This window comes from Apostichopus japonicus, chromosome 21 (genome assembly GCF_037975245.1).
Source record: "Apostichopus japonicus isolate 1M-3 chromosome 21, ASM3797524v1, whole genome shotgun sequence".
Lineage (NCBI taxonomy): Eukaryota > Metazoa > Echinodermata > Holothuroidea > Aspidochirotida > Stichopodidae > Apostichopus > Apostichopus japonicus.
In genome coordinates this window covers 6,129,835-6,147,215 of record NC_092581.1, presented here as the reverse complement: position 1 = coordinate 6,147,215, position 17,381 = coordinate 6,129,835, and the positions used below count along the sequence as shown (strand labels likewise).

The following is a 17,381-nucleotide window of genomic DNA, read 5'->3' as shown; positions in this document are numbered from 1 at the left end:
AACAAAACACGTTTAGTACATATTCCTGACATCCACCGCCCTGTACAAATAAACCCACATGAAACTTTGCAGTTGGGCTCGTCCTACAACAACCATTCATTGATGATGCAATAATTCGGTCTTCTCATACAATTATGTTGTTTGCCCATTACAATACGCTTCCGCTGACGAAACCCTGACTGTCACTGTTATAGTACTTATCATAGCTTGCATATGCATGCCAATGTGACAATTTCTTTCTTTCATGTTCATTACAGGAACAGAAGTCGTAGGTGCAGACGTACGTGTATATTTTGGAGTTTTCTTGTGGTATTTCTTTGCTCTTGGCTATTTCGTATTAGCTGTGATTGGACGCTATGTTACAAGCTGGAGAATACAGATGGTTATCTACGCTCTCCCTTTCCTCTTTTTAACACCTTTTATAGGGTGAGTATATAAAAAGAAAATCTGTTAGCATTCTATTATTGCATTAACATGATATACGTTTCTCCACATACACTACAGTGACTTGTACAACGTTCCGTACGGATGCAGCACTATATTTATCCCACTGCTGCCACCATAGGGGAATGCCGATCCGAGGACACGACAGCAACACATTTAAATGAAACTAGTTCAGATCGAAGATATATTACTTTACTGAAAGGTTACATCAGCTGCAATCAAGGCGCAACACAATACTGCTTCAATGTAGAACTACAAAACATAACTTCTGGACCACCCAACGTCCAGATACGTAGCCTCCCTCTCCGGTAGCTAAATTAAACCAAATTAATAAACACACAAAGAACGAACGAACAAACAAGTTAAACAAACGTACTATCAAATAAATAATAAAACAGACTGTGTTCTTTGTTCTTCTCTCTCTCACTCTCTGTCTGTTTCTTGTTGAAAACAAAGAATGCTAAGCGAATCACCAAGATGGCTTCTCAGTAAAAAGAAGTTTGTTCATGCAGAGAAAGTTATCAAGAAAATTGCCAGAGTGAACGGAAAAACTCTACCAGATGAATTGATGTCAACTCTTAAAACTGTAAGTGTAATGATATGAAATATTCTATATAATACATTCCTTCAAAATTTTTAATATATGTTTCATCGTTTTTTTTGTTTTTTTTTGGCGGGTTGGGGTGCACGATGTTTATCCTAAAGACTTAAATTAATATGTTTAACTTACATATATATTGAACGTACAATTCGCTTGGGCATTTGCTTTCCACAATGAAAAACAAAATATCTGAATCATTGCTTCCTGATATGTTGCCACTCTCCTAATACAGGATACATAGTACAACTACAGTACACATGTAACATAGTACCATAACAGTATACAGGTTACATAGTACCATTTCAGTACACAGGTTACATAGTACCATTACAGTACACATGTTACATAGTACCATTACAGTATACAGGTTACATAGTACCATTACAGTATACAGGTTCCATAGTACCATTATAGTATACAGGCTACATAGTACCATTACAGTATACAGGTTCCATAGTACCATTACAGTATACAGGTTACATAGTACCATTACAGTATACAGGTTCCATAGTACCATTGTAGTATACAGGTTACATAGTACCATTACAGTATACAGGTCGCATAGTACCATTACAGTATACAGGTTACATAGTACCATTACAGTATACAGGTTCCATAGTACCATTACAGTATACAGGTTACATAGTACCATTACAGTATACAGGTTCCATAGTACCATTGTAGTATACAGGTTACATAGTACCATTACAGTACACATGTTACATAGTACCATTACAGTATACAGGTTACATAGTACCATTACAGTATACAGGTTCCATAGTACCATTATAGTATACAGGCTACATAGTACCATTACAGTATACAGGTAACATAGTACCATTACAGTATACAGGTTACATAATACATAGGCGATCATTGGGGGGGGGGCGGGTGGGGGACATGTCCTCCCAATATTTTAGGTGGGGATATACGGTGGTATCTAATACCCCCCCCCCCAATAATTTGGTGGCATAATTTTTGTCTGGGCTATAAATAGAAAATAACGCGTGAGATTATTTATCCAAATCATATTTGGCGGTGGCTACAACTTCATCCAACACATGCTGCATGAGGTAAATGACTCTCCGTGGTCGTTTCTGTGACCTGTGACCGTGTAACATGTTGTCACTCGTGATTATTATCATAATGTCTGTACATCTCTTGTGTATGAGTGTAAGTACGTACAATCATATATATGATCCACATCGATATGGGTTCACTGGGTTTTCATTTGGCCTGTTTCCTACAAAATTTCTAACCGCAGGCGCGTAGCCAGGGGGGGGGGGGCGAAGGGTGGAGACCGCCCCCTCCCCTCGAGCATATTTTTGGGGTATGTTTTGATGATATCGAAGTTTTATAGTAGCTGTTATAAGAGGTTTTAATATTGGTACACCAATAAATTAACTATGTCTGAATTTTCGAAAATTCCTTGACCAACATTCTTCATCATACTTCCCTCTACTCGTGCAATTTTGACCGGTCTGTTAGGGGTTGAAGGGGTTTTTTCTATATTGGTTGTCCATAGATGAAATTTTGTGCAACATTATGGGTATGTTTTGAAGTGAATTATTATTCAAATTCTGAACAAATAATGGGCTTAAAACCTTGAAAATTGGGGCTGACGGGTGTTGTGGGGTGTTACGTAGAATTACCTACAAAAATAATGATCCACAGGAGATGCGATGAGGTCGAACATGATGTGTGACTGGTGACAATCTTGAAAAAGGTTATGAATGAAACAAAACTATTGGGAAAAACTTGGTTCTCAGGCAAAATTGTACATCTGGTTGGTCATTTTCAAGCCCGAGAAGTGCCATTTCCGGGGATCTGGGGGGCTGTCAAAACAAGAACTTTTCTTGTACGCTGCGCGCCAACCAATGGTGGCGGTCCGCTTTGATAGTAATTCGCCTGCATCCAAGCAAATGTCCCCCCCCCCCCCAATATTTGAAACAAATCGCCGTCCCTGTACATGTAACATAGTACCATTACAGTATACAGGTTACATAGTACCATTACCGTATACAGGTAACATAGTACCATTACAGTATACGGCAGGTTACATAGTACCATTACAGTACACATGTTACATAGTACCATTATAGTATACAGGTTACATAGTACCATTATAGTAAACAGGTTACATGGTACCATTACAGTATACATGTAACATAGTACCATTACAGTATACAGGTTACATAGTACCATTACAGTATACAGGTTACATAGTACCATTACAGTATACAGGTTTCATAGTACCATTATAGTATACAGGTTACATAGTACCATTACAGTATACAGGTTGCATAGTACCATTACAGTATACATGATACATAGTACCATTACAGTATACAGGTTACATAGTACCATTACAGTATACAGGTTACATAGTACCATTACAGTATACAGGTTTCATAGTACCATTATAGTATACAGGTTACATAGTACCATTACAGTATACAGGTTGTATATTACAGTATACAGGTTATATAGTACCATTACAGTATACATGTTACATAGTACCATTATAGTATACAGGTTGCACAGTACCATTATAGTATACAGGTCGCATAGTACCATTACAGTATACATGAAGTTACATAGTACCATTATAGTATACAGGTTACATAGGACCATGATAGTATACAGGTAACATAGTACCATTACAGTACACATGTTACATAGTACCATTACAGTATACAGGTTACATAGTACCATTATAGTAAACAGGATACCTAGTACCATTACAGTATACAGGATACATAGTACCATTACAGTATACAGGTTACATAGTACCATGATAGTATACAGGTTGCATAGTAACATTATAGTATACAGGTTACATAGTATCATTACAGTATACAGGTAACATAGTACCATTACAGTATACAGGTAACATAGTATCATTACAGTATACAGGTAACATAGTACCATTACAGTATACAGGTTACACAGTACCATTACAGTATACATGTTACATAGTACCATTATAGTATACAGGTTACATAGTATCATGATAGAATACAGGTAACATAGTACCATTACAGTATACAGGTTACACAGTACCATTACAGTATACATGATACATAGTACCATTACAGAATACAGGTTACATAGTACCATTATAGTATACATGTTACATAGTACCATTGTAGTATACAGGTTACACAGTACCATTACAGTACACATGTTACATAGTACCATTACAGTATACAGGTTACATAGTACCATTACAGTATACAGGTTCCATAGTACCATTATAGTATACAGGCTACATAGTACCATTACAGTATACAGGTTCCATAGTACCATTACAGTATACAGGTTACATAGTACCATTACAGTATACAGGTTCCATAGTACCATTGTAGTATACAGGTTACATAGTACCATTACAGTATACAGGTTACATAGTACCATTACAGTATACAGGTTCCATAGTACCATTGTAGTATACAGGTTACATAGTACCATTACAGTACACATGTTACATAGTACCATTACAGTATACAGGTTACATAGTACCATTACAGTATACAGGTTCCATAGTACCATTATAGTATACAGGCTACATAGTACCATTACAGTATACAGGTAACATAGTACCATTACAGTATACAGGTTACATAATACATAGGCGATCATTGGGGGGGGGGCGGGTGGGGGACATGTCCTCCCAATATTTTAGGTGGGGATATACGGTGGTATCTAATACCCCCCCCCCCAATAATTTGGTGGCATAATTTTTGTCTGGGCTATAAATAGAAAATAACGCGTGAGATTATTTATCCAAATCATATTTGGCGGTGGCTACAACTTCATCCAACACATGCTGCATGAGGTAAATGACTCTCCGTGGTCGTTTCTGTGACCTGTGACCGTGTAACATGTTGTCACTCGTGATTATTATCATAATGTCTGTACATCTCTTGTGTATGAGTGTAAGTACGTACAATCATATATATGATCCACATCGATATGGGTTCACTGGGTTTTCATTTGGCCTGTTTCCTACAAAATTTCTAACCGCAGGCGCGTAGCCAGGGGGGGGGGCGAAGGGTGGAGACCGCCCCCTCCCCTCGAGCATATTTTTGGGGTATGTTTTGATGATATCGAAGTTTTATAGTAGCTGTTATAAGAGGTTTTAATATTGGTACACCAATAAATTAACTATGTCTGAATTTTCGAAAATTCCTTGACCAACATTCTTCATCATACTTCCCTCTACTCGTGCAATTTTGACCGGTCTGTTAGGGGTTGAAGGGGTTTTTTCTATATTGGTTGTCCATAGATGAAATTTTGTGCAACATTATGGGTATGTTTTGAAGTGAATTATTATTCAAATTCTGAACAAATAATGGGCTTAAAACCTTGAAAATTGGGGCTGACGGGTGTTGTGGGGTGTTACGTAGAATTACCTACAAAAATAATGATCCACAGGAGATGCGATGAGGTCGAACATGATGTGTGACTGGTGACAATCTTGAAAAAGGTTATGAATGAAACAAAACTATTGGGAAAAACTTGGTTCTCAGGCAAAATTGTACATCTGGTTGGTCATTTTCAAGCCCGAGAAGTGCCATTTCCGGGGATCTGGGGGGCTGTCAAAACAAGAACTTTTCTTGTACGCTGCGCGCCAACCAATGGTGGCGGTCCGCTTTGATAGTAATTCGCCTGCATCCAAGCAAATGTCCCCCCCCCCAATATTTGAAACAAATCGCCGTCCCTGTACATGTAACATAGTACCATTACAGTATACAGGTTACATAGTACCATTACCGTATACAGGTAACATAGTACCATTACAGTATACGGCAGGTTACATAGTACCATTACAGTACACATGTTACATAGTACCATTATAGTATACAGGTTACATAGTACCATTATAGTAAACAGGTTACATGGTACCATTACAGTATACATGTAACATAGTACCATTACAGTATACAGGTTACATAGTACCATTACAGTATACAGGTTACATAGTACCATTACAGTATACAGGTTTCATAGTACCATTATAGTATACAGGTTACATAGTACCATTACAGTATACAGGTTGCATAGTACCATTACAGTATACATGATACATAGTACCATTACAGTATACAGGTTACATAGTACCATTACAGTATACAGGTTACATAGTACCATTACAGTATACAGGTTTCATAGTACCATTATAGTATACAGGTTACATAGTACCATTACAGTATACAGGTTACATAGTACCATTACAGTATACAGGTTGTATATTACAGTATACAGGTTATATAGTACCATTACAGTATACATGTTACATAGTACCATTATAGTATACAGGTTGCACAGTACCATTATAGTATACAGGTTGCACAGTACCATTATAGTATACAGGTCGCATAGTACCATTACAGTATACATGAAGTTACATAGTACCATTATAGTATACAGGTTACATAGGACCATGATAGTATACAGGTAACATAGTACCATTACAGTACACATGTTACATAGTACCATTACAGTATACAGGTTACATAGTACCATTATAGTAAACAGGATACCTAGTACCATTACAGTATACAGGATACATAGTACCATTACAGTATACAGGTTACATAGTACCATGATAGTATACAGGTTGCATAGTAACATTATAGTATACAGGTAACATAGTACCATTACAGTATACAGGTAACATAGTACCATGATAGTATACAGGTTGCATAGTAACATTATAGTATACAGGTTACATAGTATCATTACAGTATACAGGTAACATAGTACCATTACAGTATACAGGTAACATAGTACCATTATAGTATACAGGTTACATAGTATCATGATAGAATACAGGTAACATAGTACCATTACAGTATACAGGTTACACAGTACCATTACAGTATACATGATACATAGTACCATTACAGAATACAGGTTACATAGTACCATTATAGTATACATGTTACATAGTACCATTGTAGTATACAGGTTACACAGTACCATTACAGTATACATGTTACATAGTACCATTGTAGTATACAGGTTACACAGTACCATTACAGTATACAGGTTGCATAGTACCATTACAGTATACATGATACATAGTACCATTACAGAATACAGGTTACACAGTACCATTACAGTATACAGGTTACATAGTACCATTGTAGTATACATGTTACATAGTACCATTGTAGTATACAGGTTACACAGTACCATTACAGTATACAGGTTGCATAGTACCATTACAGTATACATGATACATAGTACCATTACAGAATACAGGTTACACAGTACCATTACAGTATACAGGTTACATAGTACCATTATAGTATACATGTTACATAGTACCATTGTAGTATACAGGTTACACAGTACCATTACAGTATACAGGTTCCATAGTACCATTACAGTATACAGGTTACATAGTACCATTACAGTATACAGGTTGCATAGTACCATTACAGTATACAGGTTGCATAGTACCATTACAGTATACAGGTTGCATAGTACCATTATAGTATACAGGTCGCATAGTACCATTATAGTAAACATATTACATAGTACCATTACAGTATACAGGTTACATAGTACCATTATAGTATACAGGTTGCATAGTACCATTACAGTATACAGGTTGCATAGTACCATTATAGTATACAGGTCGCATAGTACCATTATAGTAAACATATTACATAGTACCATTATAGTAAACAGGTTGCATAGTACCATTATAATATACAACACCTCTTTATACATCCACGCTATAAGCTCATTTTTCTTATTCGCTTAGGTTGAAGACGTTCCCATACAAAGTGCGTCGTACCTGGATATATTACGTCATCGGATTTTAATTTATTATACAATCAATTTAATTTACAATTGGTAAGTCTAGTGAATAATTTCATTATTTTTCTCTTTTGCTAATGCGATGCTGTGTGTTGCTGATAATGAGTAATACGGTCTTCTAATCCAGGAAGATATACAAAGGGATAAGTTACAACAACAAAAAAGGGGGCGGGGAGAGGATAAGGCAACGCATCTAGAAGATGCATGAAGATGGAAAATGATTTTGGAACTACAGAAGAGGAACAGCAGAACATTTTATGGAGGGGGTATCTTTGCAATTCAGATATTGGGAAGGAAATGAAAGCTAGAACAAATAACACAAAAGCACCCTCGGGTCGGTTTTACTATGATTTGAGACTACTTCGATCCTAACTCAGTGACTAAGTGCAGAGATTTTTGTTTAAATATTTTCGTATTAGATTTATGACTTGCATAGGAAGTTGTGCTATTATGCACGTTTCAGTCATTGTCAACTTGAAATTGGTCAATTTTTATTGAGAACACGGGTCGAGGAACTGTGTGTAACTCTTCCCCTCGTTTGGACACTGGAGGGGGGGGGGTCTATTTATTTTAACCCCAATATGTGATGGCATATCTGTCAGAACAGATCGATTATAACTGGGGATTATACCCAACCCCCTTCTGCAGCTGCATGGCCATGAACGTAGTTACCATGCATTTTTAGAAAAACAAACCCCTTACAGTTTCCGCCTGTTTCATTCTCTCTCTCAATAATAAACGCTAAGCTGGAAGTTTTCATATAGCTTGACCGAATTTTCCGCGGGCTCAATCTCCGCCAATTCTTAGAAGCCTAATACTACAATGTAGATAATGTTTTTAAATAATTAAGGGTCATATGATGCAATTTGGTGCTATCTGGGGATTATCCATTATGAGAGAACTAAAACATGTTTTCCGATTGAATAGTTGGGCGGTAAGTAGTTTTACTGATGAACATAATACTTTTTCGTCCTTTCAAAAAAAAAATTGTTTGAGTATTTCTTTTAACACTACAAATCGAATCTGGTGGGCACCTGGGGGTGGCACAATTTTTTTGTTGGGGGGTGGGGGGGCACGTGACAATGAATATCCTCATGGGCTGCAGCTTATATATATATTAAGCTGTAATATGTTAGCAAAGATACGCATTAATTCCAAAATATAATGAGGTACATGTTTTGATCAAACTTGAACCAAACTTGAACCACTATTGGCTAGTGTTAACACAAACACATTGTTCTTTTGGAGATCGTCGCCAAGGAGTTGTTCCCTGACCTCGCTGATCTATATTGACTGCTGTCTGTATTTTGTGGTATGGCAACATACAGTTAGTGGATAGGAAACGAAGCATTGTCTTGGTTTCACACAACCACCTGTTATATTATTCAAAACGATCTTTGAACAAGTTATGAGACAACTAACCCTATCTGATAGTGAGCTGCAACAGGGAAATCCATGATCTTTAACCTCCCCTAATCTGCGGTTGGGAGTGAACAGCTGGAAGGCTACTGATGAGATTTTCAAATATGAAAGAGACCCCTAGCGTAAACATGAATTCTGTTTACGTTCCAATAATTCTTTAAAGCTTCACGGTGGAAAGGTTTCCCATGAACCTTCCAAAGTACTATGCGTGTTACTATAGTTCCTTCAGTACAAGCCTATTCCTGGGTGTCGGGTGAGTCCTGTAACTGTTAGACAGCGTTTGAATGGGGGGGGGGGGAGGGGGGAGGTACCCGTCCGCATCAGTTCTTACTCCCAATCTCAGTCAGTGTGTCTTTGATATTAAAAACATTTCATATCTCTCTCACTATAACTATAACGACGCAAAAAAACAATTATCTATAATTGAAACATTTTCCACACTGAGAAAATGCGTGAGAGGTTGTATGTAAGAGAACCTTTGTCCTTCGGATTACACACCTAAGGCAGTACAATCGACCCTTTACTGCAAGTGCTATGTGACTTATATCTACCTACCATGAGACCTCCTGAAGACCGCCCCCCCCCCTCCACTCGCCTGCCTCGGCCAGTTCTTATTATTCAAAACCCTTCTTGTATACGCCGCTACCAAGACGCACGACGAAATGCTGTTATTACCTTTATATGGTCTCGATTTGGTTTCAGGTTCGTGCAAAGCTTCGTTTACTATGGATTATCTTTGGGAACTTCCAGTCTTGGTGTTAACAACTACATAGCCTTCTGTTTATCTGGTGCAGTGGAGATACCAGCCTACACTGCTAGTATGTTTAGTATGACATACTTAGGAAGAAAAATATCAACGGGAGGACTCATGATTCTTGCAGGACTGGCATGTTTTGCGACTATACTAGCACGTACGTAAAACACAAGGGAACTAAGACCCTGTATCACCCATGTAATGCTATAATCAACCACTGGTGCAAAACCTTTCCACTGATGTAAAAAGACTAATGCTCTTACTCAATACTGAGCATTACTGTTACACAAATAACCACTAATGTCACATTAAACATTAATGCAACAAAATCAACCACTCATGTCATACAAAGCACTGATATGAGATAAATCATCCGCAAATGTAACAATGAGTCTAATCACTAATGTAATAACTTAAAGAGCGACCTTTGAACAGAATTGTAGTCTTATAATGTCGTAATCTAAGAAACAACAAACTGTCAGTGCTACTGATGTTTCCATATCTATCTATTGAGGTTTTCAAGACATTCAAATTTAAAATATGCTATTCCTCTGGAATGATCCTTTAACTTTATAATTGATGATGACGCCAGTTCCTCAGTGCTGGCCCAACTCTACTGTTATAAAAACTTATAATAACTCAACCCTAACCTGTTTCTTTAACTTCATATAAATAGGAAAGGACCCTTGGATTACATTCAACACTATTTGACCTTTATAAGGTATTGTAAACATGTCATTTGAGGCAATAGAAGAGTTATGTCATCCCAGTGAGTTTGTGTTGCATATGAGGAACTGACGTAATGGTATCAGTCTGTACATTAGACTAAATAGTCCAGTCTTTTTAATTTATGAACCTCATTTGCTTAAAGGGTCATTTCTCAGAATTAAATATTGGTATATAGAAATATAAGCTGGGCTGACCACAGTGTTTTTTTATGGTCTGCAATATATCTAATTTAATTTTGCTTCAAGTCTTTATTTATCATTCTATTTACTTTCGCAAAAAGAAAACGTCAACTATACATGTATAGACAAACATTGCTTTGATTGAAATTTGTCAAAAGTAATGTTTTGTGCAAAATAGTGAAATGGAAATTGTTCACACACTCAACCACTTTACGAAATCTTTTCCATAACATTCAAAGAGAGAGTTAGAAGTACAAGATGGGAATCTAAATGTATTGTTCTCTAAGTGTGTGATGGAATGTGACAATATGGGTAAAAGATCCATCTCGTTGACATGGTGGGTTTCATGTTCACATGACGTTAACAAACTGTACAAGTCCTTGGGAATTTTCTACAAGTCACCTATACTTAAAATTCAACAGCTAAGGGAATTACCCAGTAAATAGCTCAATAATTATAAAGATATCCTAGTTGAGACGTCGTGTAGCGTAAAATCGTTGTGAAAAAACAAACAAAATTTAGTAATACAACATACAGTAAAATTCATATTGTGTGGAGGTCAGAGGGCGTAATTATCTCAATGTCCATGAAGGACCTGTGGAGCATATGGCAAGAGTTATACGCAGGGGGACCACCCGGTGTTTCACAGGCTGTATGCATTGGCTCACCTCGTGATGTGTTCAAGGAATAAACATGTGGTAATATAGATCAAAGGTTATGTCGAGTATACAAATAGAAATAATCTTTACGATCACTGCATTATTTGAATGTTACACGTGTCATAAATAAAATTTAACATCAAAATGTAGAGAAATGCGGCAAGGCTAGACACTTTGAAGGCACACATAACATATCTCACATAACATATCTCACTTCACATTAAAAGTCGTTTAGTGTTTTTACTACACTTACTAGACTTTACTATTCTTGTTAAGCATTCTCAGCATAAATTTCTCTAGCTCCCCCTAGACTCTTGAAAAAAAAAGATTGCTCACACATTAAAATGAAATTATAATAGTTAGAAGAAAATTTATGAATCCCTGCAAAAATAATCCTGGCAAAGTAAACAGAAGGACACCTGGCCTTTTACATTGAATTTGTTTAAAGCATGCAATGCATTTTGAATGCAGCACATGTTGCAATGGTTGTGCCAGGCAGGGTCTTACAACAGTTAGGTATAGTGTCGGAGTGCAGGGCACAGGGAGAGGCAGGAGTGACTAACTATAAGATTGGGCCGAACACAACCATAAACCACGGATATCTGTCCATTAGCTGATTGTTAAATACAAGTAACACTCAATTCTGCATCTGTTGTTGATTTCTCCATCTACGAAGCTGGAAAATGAAACCATACATGGAATCAACAAAACAGAAGCTGCTAATTGAAACTGCTCTGATTAACAAATTAACACCAGGAATCGAGCCTGGTTAGTGTAGACTATATCTTGTCGATGTACTACTTAACTTTGAATGCTTCATTACGTTTTAGCAACGAGTTGTCTCAGACAGGGAAATTGCTTTGAATGTGGCAGTAAAACTTGCTTCCGGCGAAGTTCTAAAACGTGTGACCATTATCTGTTTTTCTAGCATATTTGATGCATACTCTGACGACCTTAAAATGTAGGCCTATTTAATATGCTTTACTAATTTAACTTAGGATGTAGGCCTATGTAAAATGCTTTACTAATTTAACTTAGAATGTATGCCTATGTAAAATGCTTTACTAATTTAACTTAGAATGTAGGCCTATGTAATATGCTTGACTAATTTAACTTAAAATGTATGCCTATTTAACATGCTTTTACTAATTTAACTTAGAATGTATGCCTATGTAATATTCTTTACTAATTTAACTTAGAATGTATGCCTATGTAAAATGCTTTACTAATTTAACTTAAAATGTATGCCTATTTAATAAGCTTTACTAATTTAACTTAGAATGTATGCCTATTAATATGCTTTACTAATTTAGCTTAGAATGCATGCCTATGTAAAATGCTTTACTAATTTAACTTAGAATGTATGCCTATTTAATAAGCTTTACTATTTTAACTTAAAATGTATGCCTTGTAATATGCTTTACTAACTTAACTTAGAATGTATGCCTATGTATAAAATGCTTTACTAATTTAACTTAGAATGTATGCCTATTTAATATGCTTCACTAATTTAACTTAAAATGTAGGCCTATGTAATATGCTTTACTAATTTAGCTTAGAATGTATGCCTATTTAATATGCTTTGCTAATTTAACTTAGAATGTATGCCTAATTAATATGCTTTACTAATTTAACTTAGAATGTATGCCTAATTAATATGCTTTACTAATTTAACTTAGAATGTATGCCTTGTAATATGCTTTACTAATTTAACTTAGAATGTATGCCTATGTAATATGCTTTACTAATTTAACTTAGAATGTATGCCTATGTAATATGCTTTACTAATTTACTTAAAATGTATGCTATGTAATATGCTTGACTAATTTAACTTAAAATATATTTAATATGCTTTGCTAATTTAACTTAGAATGTATGCCTAATTAATTTGCTTTACTAATTTAACTTAGAATGTATGCCTATGTAATGTGCTTAAGTAATTTAACTTATAATGTATGCCTATTTAATATGCTTTACTAATTTAACTTATTTCAGAATGGAAATCTTTATAGCCTATTGTATAAATTGATATATTTTGTCCTCTTTGGCTCTTTGCTTTTGTCTATACTTATATTAGACTTCTTCAATCTGTTTCCCTTTATGCATTCTGTCGACACCTGTCGATTACTGATTTCTGTCGAAAGATTTAAGTCTTTTTTCCTAAATATTTTGGTGAATATCGACGCCATTTGATGCTTAGATCCTGCCAGAATTTTTTATGATTTTCACATGGTCATTCAAATTTCAAATATTTCCAAATTAAATGAGATTAAACATAACAGGGTAAGAACAGTGCCCTGCAATTCTAAAGTTTTAAACTTAATATTGTAATGTTTTATTCTCTGTAGCATTGGGACCGATAAGAGTCATTTTCGGTATGATTGGAAAATTTGCGATAACAGCATCCTTCGCCAATATCTACGTTCACACCGCAGAAATATTCCCGACCCCGTTGAGGTGAGTTCGAGCTAAAAATAACAAAAGTATCTTCATTCTTGTTTATTCCTTCTTTATTCTATCACAGACAGAACATCTCCCCAGATGGCAATTTTTGTTTTGCAAGTTTCATTGGCCGGAAGAAACTGAAAGATCCGACCAAACAGCATTTTGACGTTTTCTTTTGTGTTTTTCTTCTTCGTGTTTTTTTTTTTTTTGGGGGGGGGAGGGAAGGGGCTCTGAATGGCCTACCAAATTGCAAGAAAGAGTACGGTAGCTGAAATCATTAAACCCCACCTTTCCTTAAAACAATGATCTCAACCAATTTCATGTTGTTCATATCGACTTAAGGTTGGTTATATGTAATTTTCAGCTGAGGGGCCCAAATTCCAACAAATTGGAAGCCCATACACACGGTCGATTGTCATAAAGTAACAGCAAATTCGTATTTGGTGTATTTTTACGGCCCGATTTGGCCGCCAATTTGTCCGGCTGCGCCAAAGATAAACTGGCAACCCTGCTTCGCAGAAGAAAAGGAATAAAACTCAGAAACTTTGACCTCCCATAACATCAGCGATATAGTTATCCTTTTGAGTAAAATGTCAATCAGTTTGATGTAGAAACTCATCAGATTGTCAAAATTACTGGCTTAAATGTTAGTTTGAAGAAAATGTCTGATTTTATATTCAATGATTGAAAACTATTCACAATGGTGTTTATTAACATGAGTATTATAGCCGAGTATGTATCAAATTCTGAAAAAAATGTCAAAAAAAATGTTATTTGTATGTTGCATTTCTGAAATACTAATACATTAAAAAACTTTCCGACGTCGAAATCTCTATAGAAAATAATCATGATTTTATAGGTTACCATCTTTATAAGAATAATTTTAATTTTCATTCCAAGATGATAAGAAGAACAGAAATCGTTAAACATAAATACACCCAAAGAGAAAGAGAGGGAACAACCAGTGGGAAGATAAATGCATACAGATAATTTAGCATTCTTTTGGTGGGTTACATGCAGGGTTGACCCAAATTGGAGAAGACGAGAAAGTTAACCTTTTCAGTTCCGACGATTAATTGGTTAAACGTTTCATGTTATTGTCACCGGGTTAACCGGTTAATTCATTGGACGTTTAACTGGTTATCGAAAACTCGAAGATTTCTTGCTCCCTCTGCATCATGGTCGCGGATATCCATATATGAAATCATAAAAAAAAAAATAAAGGTCATGTTATAGTTAAGTCCAACATATCGTGTAAACTAGCAGGAACGATGTCATTCACCATAACCTTCATCAGTATGAGAAATTGAGAATGTGGACAACTCAGCATCTTACACAACAGTTTCTGTGGTGCAAAGAACAGTTTAAGGGGGCAACTCAAACAGTTAATTTTAGCATGGATTATTTATAGCTCCATGATTTTAGTCACACACGTTTATCTTATAGGCAACTTCAAGGGAACCCACTTACACGTGACTATTCATGGCATGAGCAAAACGTTTACTCCCTAACAAGCTTTAACACGAGTTAATATTATATCTGTCTCCTTTCAGGGTCCTTGGCGTCGGGACTTGTTCCATCGCTGCTCGTGTCGGTGGTATCATAGCCCCTCTTGTATTGGTCCTCGAGAAGGGTTGGAAACACCTTCCTCTCGTCTGTTTTGCAGCTTCATCCGTCCTTGCTGGTCTCTTGGTATTCTTCCTCCCTGAAACAAAAGGTCTACCAATGCCCGATACGATTGAAGATACGTTATCACTCAGGAAGAGAAAATACAGGTTTGTCAAAACTATGTGGGATCTGTTGTTAACGGAGCGCCTTGACTAACGTCCACAACCAGTGTTATATGTGTGTGCAAAGTAGGCCTATACCGAGGGCGTATGGCAAGCCGTTTTAACATTTACTTCGCAATTCGACTTAAGTCGAATACATTTCACTTAAGTAGAATACTATTTAACTTAAGTGGAATTCTATTTCACTTAAATGGAATACCATTCCACTTAAGCTTAATTGTATTTTACTTCAGCTGAATTCATCAACTTGTCACTGCATTTTACTTAAGCTAAATTCTATTTCACTTAAGTGGAATTGCATTCCACTTAAGTGGAATTGTATTCCACTTAAGTGGAAATGCATTTCACTTAAGTGGAATTGTATTCTACTTAAGTGGAATACAATTCCACTTAAGTGGAATGTCCTGTCTATTTCACTTAAGTGGAATACAATTCCACTTAAGTGGAAATGCATTCCACTTAAGTGAAATGTGATTGGATAGTCTATTTCACTTAAGTGGAATGTGATTGGCTAGTCTATTCCACTTAAGTGGAATGTGATTGGCTAGTACATTTACCGCCAAACTTTGCCCATGCATTTGCGCGCCATTATAAACAACTTGCCGCGATACGTGTACGTACGTACGTGGTGTTGATATGTGCACAATGAATATCGGCTGTCCATCGGGATCCAGCTAGCACTTAACATCCGTGCAAGGTGTGTACGTACGTACCTGACCTGGTACCTGACGAATACCATTACCAAAATAAAGCCATGGCAAATACATTATAAGTGGTTGGAGCTACAGCCGAAAACGCATTGACAAGGGCAAGAAAACGTTTTACTTTTTGTGGATTTTGGGTTTTGGATGGAATCTTTTATTTCGTCAAAAGTTTCACTATCTAAAAAGTTACGAATTCTGCCTATGTTACTTAAACAAGATGTAAGTCGCCTCTGTTGTGCATCATACTGATTGTTCCTCTGTGTAAGTGAGGAAACAACACTTCGAATTGTGTCTCTAACAACAACAATTATTTGATCGCATTCCAGCAATGTTAGATGTGAATGATTAGCCGTAGCCATGATGTACACGTGCAACGAGGATCGACTAAATCATCATATGTGATGAGCAATTGAATGCGTTACGACGAACATTACCCTAAATAGTATTTATATGTAAGCCACATATCAACATTTCCACTTAAGTGGAATTGTATTTTACTTAAGCAGAATAGAATTCCACTTAAGTGAAATTGACGCCCAAAAGATGTTATTTCACTTAAGTGAAATTGTATTCTACTTAAGTGGAATACAATTCCACTTAAGTGGAAATGCATTCCACTCAAGTGGAATTGTATTTCACTTAAGTGGAAATGCATTCTACTTAAGTGGAATTGTATTCCACTTAAGTGAAATAGATGGGCTATTTAGCTTAAGTGGAATACAATTCCACTTAAGTGGAAATGTATTCCACTAAGTGAAATACAATTCCACTTAAGTGGAATGCATTTCCACTTAAGTGAAATAGAAATGTCCATTTCTAC

General features: G+C 36.2%; 1 protein-coding gene across 2 annotated transcripts in view; it reads left to right on the top strand.

The window, feature by feature from the left end:
- LOC139962870 (organic cation transporter protein-like) overlaps nucleotides 1-17,381 on the top strand; it is a 31,706-nt gene that overhangs the window by 13,205 nt on the left and 1,120 nt on the right. For both annotated transcript variants that reach the window (XM_071963257.1, XM_071963258.1), the window contains 6 exons: nucleotides 258-426; nucleotides 901-1,030; nucleotides 7,824-7,915; nucleotides 10,004-10,212; nucleotides 13,971-14,079; nucleotides 15,621-15,842. In XM_071963257.1, coding sequence (XP_071819358.1) covers nucleotides 258-426; nucleotides 901-1,030; nucleotides 7,824-7,915; nucleotides 10,004-10,212; nucleotides 13,971-14,079; nucleotides 15,621-15,842 — 931 coding nt within the window. The remainder of the gene's footprint in view (nucleotides 1-257; nucleotides 427-900; nucleotides 1,031-7,823; nucleotides 7,916-10,003; nucleotides 10,213-13,970; nucleotides 14,080-15,620; nucleotides 15,843-17,381) is intronic.